At 39.0% G+C, this 15,120-nt stretch overlaps 1 protein-coding gene across 1 annotated transcript in view; it reads right to left on the bottom strand.

The window, feature by feature from the left end:
• Positions 1 to 15,120, bottom strand: part of MCPH1 (microcephalin 1) — a 219,724-nt gene that overhangs the window by 169,202 nt on the left and 35,402 nt on the right. Inside the window, exon 9 of the mRNA XM_053597745.1 lies at positions 10,057 to 10,166. Coding sequence (XP_053453720.1) covers positions 10,057 to 10,166 — 110 coding nt within the window. The remainder of the gene's footprint in view (positions 1 to 10,056; positions 10,167 to 15,120) is intronic.

Genomic DNA, 15,120 nt, shown 5'->3' on the forward strand with positions numbered 1-15,120 from the left:
TGACTATTGTTGGTATATATAAAGGCTACCGATTTATGAGTGATGATTTTCTGACCTGAGACGCTGCTGTATTCCTTGATCACTTCTAAGAGTTTTGTAGTAGAATCCCTGTTTTTCTCCAGATATATAATCATATCATCTGTGAAAAGCGAAAGTTTGATTTCCTCTGACTCTATGTGGATACCCTTGATTGCATTTTCTTGCCTAATTGCGATGGCTAAGACTTCCATTATAATGTTGAAAAGCAGTGGAGACAATGGACAACCTTGCCTGGTCCCTGATCTGAGTGGAAATGATTTCAATTTAACTCCATTCAATACAATATTGGCTGTGGGTTTGCTATGGATGGCCTCTATCAGTTTAAGAAATGTCCCTTCTATACCCATTTTCTTAAGTGTTCTGATCATGAAGGGATGCTGGATATTATCAAAAGCTTTTTCTGCATCAATTGAGAGAATCATATGGTCTTTGTTTTTTAATTTGTTTATGTGCTCAATTATATTTATAGATTTATGTACACTGAAGCAGCCTTGAGACCCTGGGTAAAACCCACTTGGTCATGGTGTACAATTTGTTTGATTGTTGCTGGATTCGGTTTGTTAGGATCTTGTTGAATATTTTTATATCAATATTTATTAGTGATATTGGTCTATAATTTTCTTTTCTTGTTGGGTTTTTTCCTGGTGTGGGGATCAAGGTGATTTTTGCTTTATAGAATGTGGTGGGTAGTATTCCTTCTTTTTCTATATTTTGGACAATGTTGAGTAATATAGGTACTAGTTCCTCTTTAAAGGTTTGAAAGAATTCTGATGTGAAGCCATTTGGTCCCAGGCTTTTCTTTTTAGGGAGATTTTGTATAGTTGATGCTATTTCAGAACTTGATATAGACCTGTTCAACATTTCCACTTCATTCTGGCTAAGTCTTAGAAGGTGGCATGCTTCCAAGTACTGGTCAATTTCCTTTAGATTTTTATATTTCTGAGAATAAAATTTCTTGTAATATTCATTAAGGATTTTTTGAATTTCTGAGGAGTCTGTTGTTATTTCATCTTTACCATTTCTGATTGATGAAATTAGAGATTTTTACTCTTTTTTTCCTGGTTAGGTTAGCCAAAGGTTTATCTATTGTATTGACCTTTTCAAAAAACCAACTTTTTGATTTATTGATCTGCTGTATAATCCTTTTGTTTTCTTTTTTTTTTTTCTTTTTAATAGAGACAGAGTCTCACTTTATGGCCCTTGGTAGAGTGCTGTGGCCTCACACAGCTCACAGCAACCTCCAACTCCTGGGCTTAAGTGATTCTTTTGCCTCAGCCTCCCAAGTAGCTGGGACTACAGGCACCTGCCACAACACGCGGCTATTTTTTGGTTGCAGTTTGGCCGGGGCTGGGTTTGAACCCACCACCCTCGGTATATGGGGCCGGCGCCCTACCGACTGAGCCACAGGCTCCGCCCCAATCCTTTTGTTTTCAATTTCATTTAATTCTGCTCTACTTTTGGTTGTTTCTTTTCTTCTGCTGGGTTTGGGATCGGAATGTTCTTTCTTTTCCAGTTGCTTGAGATATCCCATTAAGTTGTTAACTTCCTCTCTTTCCATTCTCTTGAGGAAGGCTTTCACTGTTATAAATTTCCCTCTTAGGACTGCCTTTGTGGTATCCCACAGGTTCTGATAACTCGTGTCTTCATTATCATTTTGTTCCAAAAATTTGGTAATTTCCTTCTTAATCTCATCTATGACCCATCTATCATTCAGCAGGTTATTTAGCTTCCATGTTTTTGTATGAGCATGCATATTCCTGTTGTTACTAAGTTCAACTTTTATTTCATGATGGTCCGTGAAGATTCAAGGAATAATTTCTATTATTTTAAATTTGCTGTGGTTTGACTTGGGACCTAAAATGTGATCGATTTTGGAGTATGTTCCGTGGGCTGATGAGAAGAATGTGTATTCAGTTTTGTTAAGTTGAAATGTTCTGTAGATGTCTGTTAAATCTAAATGTTGAATGGTTAAGTTTAAGTCTAAAATTTCTTTGCTTAGCTTCTTATTGGAGGATCTATCCAACACTGCCAAAGGAGTGTTAAAATCTCTGACTATTATGGAGCTGGAGGAAATCAAGTGGTCATGTCTGTTAGAGTCTCTCTTATAAATTGAGGTGCACTGTGGTTGGGTGCACAAATGTTAATAATTGAAATCTCATCATGTTGTGTGTTACCCTTAACAAATATGAAGTGACCACCCTTATCGTTCTTTATTTTTGTTGGTTTAAAGCCTATTTTATCTGCCAATAAAATTGCAACACCTGCTTTTTTCTGATTTCCATTTGCCTGGAATATAGATGACCATCCCTTCACTCTGAGTCTATATTTATCTTTTATTTTTATTTATTTATTTTTATTGTGTATTTATCTTTTAAGGTCAGATGAGATTCTTCAATGCAGCAGATATCTGACCTGAGTTTTTGTATCCAGTTAGCTAACCTGTGCCTCTTTAGAAGACAATTTAAGCCATTCACATTAATTGAGAATACTGATAAGCCTGGTAGTATTTGGGGTGTCAAGTTTTTCAAAAGTGGACATTTTGAATCTTTTCACCACTGTGGAAATTGGGTTTGGGTCAAGAATTTCAGAGTGAGTTTACTTTGATGGTAGAGCATTGTGCTGGTCATTATGGAGTACGGGTCTAAGGATATCCTGAAGAGCTGGTTTGGTTATGGCAAATTTCTTCAACATGTGTATGTCATTAAAGATTTAACTTCTCCATCATAATTGAAGCTCAATTTAGCTGCATACAGGATACTGGACTGAAAGTGTTTTGTTTTAGGAGATTGAAGGTTGATGACCATCATCTTCTGGCTTAAAAAGTTTCAGCAGAGAGATCTGCAGTCATTGTAATATTCTTCCCCTTGTAGGTATGATTTTCTTATCTCTGGCTGTTTGCAGGATTTTCTCCTTCTGATTAACTTTGGTGAAGTTAATTAGAATGTTTCTAGAAGATACTTTATTTGGATTGAGTCATGCTGGGGTTCTGAAACTGCTATCTGAATTTCAATCTCTTGCTATGCTTGGGAAGTTCTCCTCAATTATCTCTTGGAGTAGAGTATCTGTGCCTTTTGGACCATCTTCTTCTTCAGGGATTCCTCGAGAGTTTGGGAGCATTCAAAAGATTTGTCTTCAATGTCAGAGATCCTTTCTTTTGCCTACTCCATTCTATTACTGAGGGATTCTACTGTATTTGTCAGATTTTTGAGGGCTGCAATTTCTTGCCTCAATATGTCAAAATCTTTGGTGATTTTGTCATTGAATTCATTGAATTCTTGAGAAAATTTTTGAATTACTCCTTGAATTTCTAATTCCATCTTTACCTCCATTCTGTTCATCTTATTTGCAATCCAAATTCTGAATTGGATTTCTGACATCTCAGCCATTTGTCTATGTTGTGTCTCCTTTGGTCATTCCCTGGAGGTGTTGATCTACTCTGATTATTCATGTTGCCAGAGTTTTTCTGCTGATTCCGTCCCATGATTATTTTTCACCATTTGGCTAGAGAAGCTGGCAAGGTGAAACTGAATTGAGGGTTCCTGGAGTTATAATTAACTAGCCCTTTGCCAAAGAACTGGGACTGATGATTGCAGCTTTTCCCTTAGAACTTTACAAAGGTCCCATTCAGAACTACAGCCTGAAACTCTGGGGACCTGCTTGGTATGGTGGGACTAGATGGCGCTGACCAGTATTCATCTAGTCTCTTTCCAATCCTAGTGAATCAGTGGCTTTGGGCTGAAATCTCAGCTGAGGTGATATATAAGCAACTATGACACTCCACCTCCCTACAGGTGACAACTGGAAGGGGAGAATCCCATACTCCCACAACAACACAACCTTGGTGGGTCCCCCAGTGATTGGCCCAGGTGAAGAGTTCCAAACCAATTATCCTGGTCAACACAAACACCAATCAGGTGGGAAAGTTTAAAAAGTCTTCAGCATCTAGGCATCAGGGGGTCCACTGGCAGCTCAATTTGACCCCAGTGGGAAGGACCGTGGAGCCACCACCACTGTCAGGGGCAGTGCTGCCACTGTCGGGGGTGGTGCCACAGTCTGGGATACTGCTGTGTGCAGGTTGCAGGAGCCGGGGCAGTCATCCTCTTGCCTTACCCTCCTGAGTAGCTGGGAATACAGGTATCTGCCACAATGCCTGGCTAGTTTTTCTATTTTTAGTGGAGACAGGGTCTCACTTTTGCTCAGGCTGGTCTCAAACTCCTGAGCTCAAGCAATCCACCCACTTCAGCCTCCAAAAGTGCTAGGATGTAAGAGTGAACCTCTGTGCCCTGCTTTGAGACTCTATAAATTTTTCTGAATCATATTTGTTTTCACTCTGTAAGAGAAACTGAATTAATGTCCTGTTAGATGTTTAGTGTCTTTTGTAAACAATGATTTGCATGGTAAAAATCTTTAAAAATTCTTTCTTCTCTTTACTTGGCCTCTTACTGCCTTTCCCCCTATTTAGAAAAGTTTTCTTTTTCCAAGTGGCCTTTAAAATCCAACCATTATTTCCAGTAATGGTAGCCTAATTGATTTGGAACAGCCTCCTCACTGTGATCAGTTAGAAAAGCTGGGCAAGATTCAAATGAACAAAGAAGTACCAGCTCTTTGAAGATATTGCCTAGCTAATAAGAAACAAGTCATGGATGAGGAAACCCTGAGAGGTGAACCAGCATCCAAGGGCCAGGTCTCCTGGGGGCTAGTTGGCCTCACAGACAGAAGCCAACTTCAAATCATCTCAATTCCTGATACGAAGATAAATCTAAAATAACCAACATATCAGATACCAAACATATGACTGAAAACAACAGATAATAAAAACAGAATCTAAGGGGAGCCATGAAATGGAATGATCAGGTATATATTTCAGAATAAATATGCTCAACATGAAGAAATAAAAGACAAGATTAACAATTTTGGCAGAGAACTGGAAATGATAAGAAATTCACACACAATTACAGGGACTGAAAAATAATAAATGAAATATTAAAACTCAATTTACAGGAATAAACTTATAGAAGACTTATAAAAAAGTAAAAGGTGAAATGGAAAAGAAACCAATAGAAAATATCCAGAATGAAATGCAGAGATATAAAAGGAAAGAAAAATATTTACATCATGGGCTACACAGGAGACTGCGTTTCCAGCAATGGAGGCGTGAGAAAACCAGCGTAAGAAATCACAGCTGAGAATTTTTCAGAATAGATCAAAGACAGGAAGACCTGTGACACTTAAGTAAGCTACCCTGTTTCCCCGAAAATAAGACAGTGTCTTATATTAACGTGTGCTCCCAAAGATGCGCTAGGTCTTATTTTCAGGGGATGTCTTATCTTTCCTGTGAATAGGTCTTATTTTCGGAGGATGCCTTATTTTCAGGGAAACAAGGTAACAACAAAAACAACGCTCTGGTATGGCAATCACACTGAAACTACAGAAAACCAAGGACGAGAACAAGCTGTGCTCAGGATCTTCTGAGGCCTATTTCAGCATCTCCCTTCTTGTAGGTTCCAGGCTCCACCCTGGACCACACCTTCTACTGAGATTGTGCTGCTCCACCCACAGAATCTACACTTTGCCACATTTTTGGCCTCTGTACCTTCTGCCCTGTGCCTTTATGTCACACGTATTGGGGATGAACAGCTCTCATCCAGCCTGCTCTGCAGGGCTGCCCAGATAGGATGTTACCTATTCAGGGGTGTCTAACCTTATTTCTTTCCTCTGGCACACATTGGAAGCATAAGAGCTATATTGAGCCACACATTAAATATACAAATACTAATGAAAGCTGATTAGCAAAAAAAAGTCCGTGCATAATTTTCCTGATATCTGACACCACAGATAAGCAATAAAAGTCCTCACAAAATCAGTTTGAAACCTGTTGAACACACCTGAATATGTACTACTTCTAGTTTAAGATCTTTAGGGCCATTGGACTCGTGTGAGTTTCAAAACATTTCATAACTAGAGAAATGGCTCTCATGTAAGAACATAAAAATATCAGTCTTATTCTATACTCTAGACCTCGGTGTTCGCCATCTCAGTAGAGACACATGCTTTAGTAATTACCTGTTGAAAGATATGTCCTGTAAACTTACTTTTTTCACCATTAGAATTCAATTAAAAGATTTTGAGAAATAGCAATAATTTTTGTAATAGGATCTAATCCCTTTCTGTATATTCATACATAAAAATATGACTGTTAAAAAGTTTCAAATTTAGTTTAATACATACAGATTATCTTAAATGTAACAAGGAACAAAAACACACCTCAGTTTCAGTGGGGAGAAAAGGAAATGACTGAGGTATTAACATAATGGTCAAGACTAATATTATGAATTAAAGTTACAAGTCAAAAACATTTTTTTTTTTTTTTTCTGCTCGGGAGGCTGAGGCAAGAGAATCGTGTAAGCCCAAGAGTTAGAGGTTGCTGTGAGCCGTGTGACGCCACGGCACTCTACCCGAGGGCGGTACAGTGAGACTCTGTCTCTACAAAAAAAAAAAAAAAAAAACAAAAAAACTTTTTTTTTTTTTGCAGTTTTTGGCCAGGGCTGGGTTTGAACCCACCACCTCTGCATATGGGACTGGTGGCCTACTCCTTTGAGCCACAGGTGCTGCCCATGTCAAAAACTTTTTTAATTCACCAGTTCAATCCTCCTACAATTCTATAGTACACTTTTAAAATCAGGAAACTAACCTTTGTGTTTCTGCTGACATAATACAACATCAGATACAGATACTAACACAGACCCCTATCTCCACCCACATTAAAAGATCTCAAACTACTGGGAACCTATATCTTTACACTCTAAAATTGTGTCTTAAGAAATCTGTATCATTATTCCTTCTAATCTGTAAAATGATAAACCATGATCATTCATCTCTCTCTATAACTATCTAAATTTGCACTTCTAAAACATTCACTCAATTTATAAGCAAACAAATCAAGACTTCCAACCTTTGTCTTTAAAGAGTCTAAATGATGAAAAAGGTTTATATGGAAAGTGTTTAGAGATAAAACTTCTTTCAGGATAATTATTTATTTAAACTACCAGATAAAGTCCCTAAGGGTGGCTTTCAAACTTTGCTTCACATTAGGATCACCTCAGGAGTTATAAAAAATACTAATGGCCAGGGTGGCACCTGTGGCTCAGTGACTAGGGCGCTGGCCCCATATACCAAAGGTGGCGAGTTCGAACCTGACCCCGGACAAACTGCAACAAAAAAATATCTGGGCTTTGTGGTGGGCACCTGTGGTCCCAGCTACTCGGGAGGCTGAGGCAAGAGAATCGCTTAAGCCTAAGAATTGGAGGTTGCTGGGGGCTGTGATGCCACGGCACTCTACCAAGGGCGACAAAGTGAAAAAAAGTGAAAAAAGTGAAAACAAAACAAAACAAAACAATCAAGGGACACCAGGCTGCCAGGTGAGTGTGAGCCAGGCATCCACAGACCTAGCAGCTCCCCAGGTGACTCCAACATGCAGTGCAGCTGGGAAGTAGCACCCAATGGCACGACTGACGCAAACTGGAGTAACAAATGGGTTAGGAAGAATACCATGTCAAATAAAGAAAACCTACATCTCATTCCTTCCACTGCTAGCAACACAGGATACCTGGGATGAATTTTTTACCGTCTCAGAGAGTTAGTTTCCTTCCTATCAAAGAATTATATGGAATGACAGCTTCACAAGCTGGCCTGGGGGGTGCTGGTCTAGGGGATCACAAGTGAGGCCAGAGAATCTGCATATTAAAAAATTGTTTCATGGCGGCTCCCATAGCTCAGTGGGTAGGGCGCCGGCCACGTACAGCAAGGCTGGCGGGTTCGAACCTGGCCTGGGCCAGCTAAAAAACAATGACAACTGCAACACAAAAAATAGCTGGGCGTTGTGGTGGGCGCCTATGGTCCCAGCTACTTGGGAGGCTGAGGCAAGAGAATTGCTTAAGCCCAAGAGTTAGAGGTTGCTGTGAGCTGTGATGCCACAGCACTCTACCCAGGGTGACGTAGTGAGACTCTGTCTCAAAAAAGAAAAAAAAAAATAATTGTTTCAGTTGATCCTTCATGTAGAACCAGAAGTGATGGATCCCTTTCAGCACTAATATTCTATTATTCTCAATTGTGAGGGCAGAAAGTTTACTAATACTTTAAAATACCTTTTCAAAAAAATGAGTAAAAAATTTTTGACCAAGTTAGGCAATTAAATTCATTAAAATATCTTTGCTCCTAAGCATAGGAGTTGAAGGCAGATACACAGGTGTGTATATATTATTTGGCATTTTTGTTTTCCTCTTTGACTACTTATTCTTTTATTATTATTCATGAGTAATACCACCTTATATTATGTAACACTTAATTTTTGATCTATAATGTCAGAAAGTCAAACAGGTATGAATCTCCCATGTTAGGGGCCACTGAGGGTGAGATGCTTCACATGAAGAAAGGACCACATTCCCGCCCAAAATGTGCATCTCTAACCCAGTGCTCTTCCACAGACCCAGCCCAGCAGGTAAAGGGTTATCACCAGGCATAAGGTAGCAAGGTCATATGTTTGAAAGTCCAGCTTCATGCTTTTTGATAAGATACAAGGGAACATTTTTATAGTAACAAGTAAGTCAATAATAAATATTTACTGAGTGCTTTCTTTTTAAAATGCCTGGCCAAGTATCAAGTACTGGTACAACAGTGATGAGCTGGGGCTTCTGCTTCCCTGAGAAGGCCTCTATCAAGGGGCAGGAAGCGGGTGCACAGTCACAGGTGGCAAGCGGCTAGGGGCATGTCCGTGGGGGTAGTGAACCAACAGCAGTGGATACTGAATTAACACCAAAAAGGCTTTTTCTTTATTTTTTTCTAAAGGAAACAGGTCAAGTGGCCATGTGGCAATTAGGGAGAATAGAAATAGGAAAGCAAAATGTAAACGGGGTCACAGGGTCACGATTTTTTGTACGAAGGGCTTGATTCCTGGGAGGCAACTTGCTGGGCAGGTGGCACTCAGGGACACTCAATGCAATCGTGAGACAGAATGCCAGATGCCTTGGAGGCCCTTATATACAAATTTGTGATGGGGCTTCAACAAATTTGTACAAATCTGTTCTACCTAAAATATGGTTCCTTTCCATTTTTTAGCTTTTTTTACTCCATTTTTTTTCTGAGACAAACCAAAAAGCAACAGTAAAGAAATCTAAGTTCTTACAAGTCATGACAGACTTTCCATGAACTTGTGTAATTTTAAATATCTTTTAGCCATTGCCAATACAAGAAGCAAAGCAGTCAGGGTACCATTAATCTATCTGTTCAAGGCTGAAGTGTCCAGAGACCAATGCCCTAGGGTGAACTCTACTTATTGTAATTGCTGTTCTTTTCAATTCTTGCTTATCAGAGCAGTTTGAATCCACACTTCACTATAATAAAATTCCTTGGCCTCATGAAGGGGCACAAAAGAATTCTAAACGGCTAATTTTAAATGTAAGCAATGAGAGCAGACGTTGAATAATCAGAAAGATTAAAATCCTTCTTACATTATTGATATAGGCCTATCTTAGGATAAGAGAATTAAAAAAAATTCTTTTAGAGAAAGAGCTAAGTTTTAAAGCTAAAAGCACAAAGGTGTGTGCATCCCTGTGTGTTAGTATATAAACTTCTCACTTTGCGGTCTTGAGGTCAAACTTTGATTAGTTTACAAATGAAAGATGTTTGGGTTTTTCACTTCCTATCTAGCAAATATTTATTCAGATTATAAAATAGTGACAAATGCTGGCACAATCAATGTTCTCTGTTTAAGAGAAGCTGTAGGCACTTTTATAAGAAATGAATTGGCAAAGTGATATGAGAAATCTTTGTCTATTAATAGTAACTCTCGGTCCTGAATGCAACCAATGCTCTCAGTTTTATATTCAGAGTTGTCTGACGTTCAATGTATAATCAATGTTTTAAATAAAACACAAGTTGAATAGACTAGTTTACGTCTCATTAACCCAGAGTAGATGATGTAGCAGCAGTTAAAAGTTTAAGACATTTTCACACACTGACCTTTGTGCTTTTTCCATTTTTCTTTGATTCTTCATGAGGTCTGATGAGGTCCTTTGAGCTCTCACACGAGTCATGTAAAACATCATGCCCTGCTGGTCGACTGTTAACATCTAAAGCCCAAGTGGATTGAAGATTAGTTAGAACTTCATATGGCCTGAATACTAATACAACTTAAGCAAAACTCAAAAATTACATTTATTTGTACATAGCGGTAACAGGAAACCACAGGCCCTTTAAATAAACATCCTATACTTCTAGCTCTTTGAAATCTTTTTAGAACTTTCGGTTTATTCCACTCCAATATCTCAATTAATTAACGTATCTCAATGGTGAGAAACAATTTAGCCTGCCAGGTTAGAATGTGCTATACGATCACATTTGTTCAAGTGGTAATGTAAGAAAATGTATGCCTGTTCCTTATATAACTATTCAAACTTCAAGTCTTGGATTTTAAAAGAACCATCAAAACCCAGATCCTCAGAGAAGGCAGTTCTGTATTAGCAGTAATACATAATCTCAGCTTTGGGGGCAATTTGAGTTTTTGTAGAAGAGCCTTCAGAACAAAACATTAGATTTCAATCTACATGTGACAGATGATTCTACACCTCCAACATGTCCACCACAGACCAATATTTCACTATGAAGATACACAGGCCAAAAGGGAAAAACTTGAGTGCAATGTGGCAGGCACAGCTCAGTGAGTAGGGCACCAGCCACATACACAGAGGCTGGTGGGTTCGAGCCCGGCCCGAGCCTGCTAAACAATGACAACTGCAACCCCAAAATAACCGGGCATTGTGGCAGGCACCTATAGTACCAGCTACTTGGGATGCTGAGGCAAGAGAATCGCTTGAGCCCAAGAGTTTGAGGTTGCTGTGAACTGTGACGCCACAGCACTCTATGGAGGGTGACAAGGTGAGACTCTGTCTCAATTAAAAAAAAAAAAAGTGCAATTTATTTTGCTGAGCTACGTGGGCCTAAGTAACCCACAGTGGAGTGTACAAGTTCAGATGACTTTGAACTGACTGACCTCCTGCTATTGCCTTAAATGCTTTTCCTTATTCTCACTCTTTCCCCCCTAACAGTCTGCCTACTTTATGACTGAGTTGGGGTTTTGAAGGCAGACATGGCACAGACCCTAATGTGGCTGCAAGGGCACCATGCACACCCTGGCACAAAGCACATCTGCCTGGGGCACCATCTCCACTCCACCTCCATCCATCTATTCTCTCACTGACAAATACCTGAGGACACAGGTTGCACAATGGTGATGCAAAATGTACAATATATTATCCTACTCTTAGAGGGCTCACAATCCAATAGACAATGCAGACACGGATAAATAAATATAGGCAAAAATAATGCTGGTGCCCTCAGAAATTAAAAGATCCTTTAACAAGAGATAACATGGGCCAATAGGATGCTATGGTAAAACCAGATAGAACTAAGTTTGCTCAGTCAGATTCAAAAATTTTCACTCTTTTCAAAAACAGCATTCTACCAAAATGAAAAAAAAAAACAAAAAAACAAAAAACCAAAACAGAACAATGGTTAAATGTCTTCCTGGATTTAAACTAGTTATTTGCACCCTCAGCCCTAGAAACATTTTAAAGATTGAGTTCTGAACCACAAACCAACAGTCTTTGCCATAAACTCCAATACTGAATTCCTTCAGAGGCTCAAAGCCAGGTGTCCTTAAACTTTTTCAACAGGGGGCCAATTCACTGTCCCTCAGACCCTTGGAGGGCCGGATTATAGTTAAAAAAAAAAAACAACTATGAACAAATTCCTACGCACACCGCACATATCTTATTTTGAAGTAAAAAACAAAATGGGAATAAATACAATTCACACTGCTTCATGTGGCCCGCAGGCTGCAGTTTGAGGACGCCTGCTCAAAGCAATCACATACTGATCCTCCACGTTCTCAGCTCTCTCTTCTAGTTGATTTGTACTCACTCTTCTCCTAGTCCTACTTCAGCCCAGATGACTGCCCAACACACTGATGACCTCAACTAGCTAAATACAGATGGACCAGAACAATTTAAAGGCTATGTACAAAGGTATCGTTTGGTAGATATTTTGTCCTAAGATCTACCTAAGTTTCTCACCTTTGTTCTTTTCTTTTGAAGAAAGAGTCTTGCTCTGTTGCCCTAGCTAGAGCAGTGGAGTCATCATAGCTTACAGCAACCTTAAACTCCTGGGTTCAAGTGATGCTCCTGTCTTGGCCTCCCAAGTACCTGGGACTACAGGTGTCCACAGCGATGCCTGGTTAAATTTTTCTATTTTTTTCTTTCTTTCTTTCTTTTTTTTTTTAGAGAGATAGGGTCTAGCTCTTGCTCAAGCTGGTCTCAAACTCCTGGCCTCAAGCAACCCTCCCCCTCGGCCTCCTAAGTGCTAGGATTACAGGTGTGAGCCACTGTGCCTGGCCTCACTTTTGCTCACTACGAAGGTAGAGGGTAAAATTACCTGTCTCTTTATCTACCTACTTATCATCTAAGTGTTACTTTCTATTACTTTGAACTATCTTTTTTTTGAAAATGTTGAGAACTCCTAATCCCTGGGGTATAATATGGATGCAACTTGCATTTCATCTTTGAGATCTAAGATTAAAAGAAATTATAAGATTAGACTATTAATTGCATATACTATCATTTTCCTTTTTAATACAAGTATTTATTTAAAGCACAAGTATATCAAAATAAGAAAAGCAGTGGACTAAAGTTATAATTTGGGCCATAATGAGACAGTGGCTCATGACAGTTCCAGCAGCATTTTTCAGATTATATTCAAGAACAAAAAGAATTTCCTATTTCAAAAGTCCATTTAACTGTATAACTAAGGAGCTTCCATCTTTCAATTAGAGTGATTAATTTACAATATGAGGACATTCTCAAAGGCACCTATCAAGAGAAGAATCTATTCTGTGGAATAGATTTTTTTTGGGTGGGGGGTGTGGGGAACAGAAGAATCTGACAGAATTCCATGATTGTCTTCTAAGGATGAATATGTTCCGTGAAAATGATCTGCTTGTAGATTGGTGTCAGAATTTGGAATTACGTGTCTTTCTGAAAAGGTATTTCAAAGGTGACATACACAAAATCTTATTACATGTTAGCCATTATAAAGATCTTCAATGTTGATGATGGGAACATTCAATTTGAAACCCAATTTTATGAAATGTTATTCTTACTGCTCCCCTGAAAGGAATTCTATTCTTCTCATTAGTGGATTCTATTCAAAAAAACTGTATTCAGTTTCATTTTGAGTTTTGTTAATAAAATTTTTGTGGAAATGTCTTTTTCTCACGTAATTTTCTACCAAAGTACTGATATACCTCAATTTGGCCTCTTGGCCCACAAAACCTAAAATATTTAATATCTGACCCATTACAGAAAAATTTCACTGACCCCGATATAGACTGTATTAAAAAATACAGATCTATTGGTAACAATATGGAAACACATTGGACATATTTAGTTTAAAAAAGCAAAATTTAAGACAATAATATATGTATGCCAAAAATCCCTTTCAAGTATCTACCTGCATTTGTATGTTTGTACACACACACACACACAGAGACAGGTGTCTGGAAAGAAACAAACAGTTGACAGCAATTGCTTAGAACAGAGTCCAACCCAGTTTGTTCTCTATGAAGTAACCACGGCACACTTAAAACATAAATCCACTTGGTTACTCCCTCGTTCAAAACCCTTCTCATCATACCACCTTGCCACCTCCCTCCCTCCCTCCTGTTGTCCTTCAGCCCAGTGAGTGTTGCTGCACTGGCCTCCTTGTGGCTCCTGCAAGCATTTTTCTCCACCAGGATTCGTATCCACTGCAACCTGGGGCTAGGACATGGTTTCAGCAGTCACAGGTTCCCCTCTGGCTCCCCAGGCCTGTGATCTGATGTCACCTCCTCATGGACGCCCTGCTGGCTGCCTCACCTGATGCACTATTATCTTTCTCTTCATCACTAATTGCTCACAAGCTGACAGTGCTATGCATTCACTATTGCCTGTCCCCCTCCAGAAGGGGAACACACTGCTTCATTCTCTGCTATTGCTGCACCTGCCCCACAGGTGCACGACTAGCTTCCCTCAGTTATTAAGTGAATAACAAAGGGAGATACATGATGAGGACCAGGAGATGGGAAGGTTTTATTCTTTTTTAGCAGTCTTTGTTACAGTGGAATGTATTTGTACGTTGTTTATAAAATTACAGAATAAAAATGTAAAAGGGAAAAAAATGAAATGGTATTAAAATTATAAAAAACAACTTTGTCATTCCACATAAAAATAAATGTCTGCTTTCCTGAAAAAAAAAAAACAAAAAACAAAAAACAAAAAAACAAAATTAAGTTTCTCACTCAGTTCCTGTTCTATTAATGTTTATTACTGAATCACCCATAATTTGTTCTTGAATCCTTTATTATACTCTATCTTAGATATTGACAACAAGAAGCCAAGTGAAAACAGAAATTGAAAAAAGAGCTTTATTTCAACACGCAAGATTTGAAGGGTATAATTTGACATATAGAATTCTTACTGCTCCACAATTTCAGCAGGTAGGGGATGTGCATATCTGACATTTAAACTGAAGCCTTTATGGTTTTATCTAAGGTAGTTTCCAAAAGAGAGTTGGTTTACCTGAGTCCCAGTGGGTTGACAGTAGACAGTTTAAAACATCGCTAAGTCTCAATTTTATTATTATAAAAGAAAGATGTTAGATTTAGGAGAACACATTAAGTTCTTCCTGGCCCAGAATCCAAGGATTTTCTGTCTTTGGATAATGATGAGAAGTAAGGTAGATGACTTCAGAAGAAGCCCTTACATGGGAGCATACTGAATGCTCCCATCTGAGCCACGTTTCACCAGGGCCTGTCCCCTATGCGATGGCCCATCCATACTACTGCCAAAATTTCTAAATCACAAGTCCCAGTGGGTCAACCAGTGCCTGCTCCTCATCCTCTTCTATTCACATCAGACCCTAGGGGGCTGTGACGCTGGGCCTGAGTTCTAGAACGTGAATACACTTGCTTCCAAGGACTACGGATGACTCTTG

Source organism: Nycticebus coucang, chromosome 7 (genome assembly GCF_027406575.1).
Source record: "Nycticebus coucang isolate mNycCou1 chromosome 7, mNycCou1.pri, whole genome shotgun sequence".
NCBI classification, from domain to species: domain Eukaryota; kingdom Metazoa; phylum Chordata; class Mammalia; order Primates; family Lorisidae; genus Nycticebus; species Nycticebus coucang.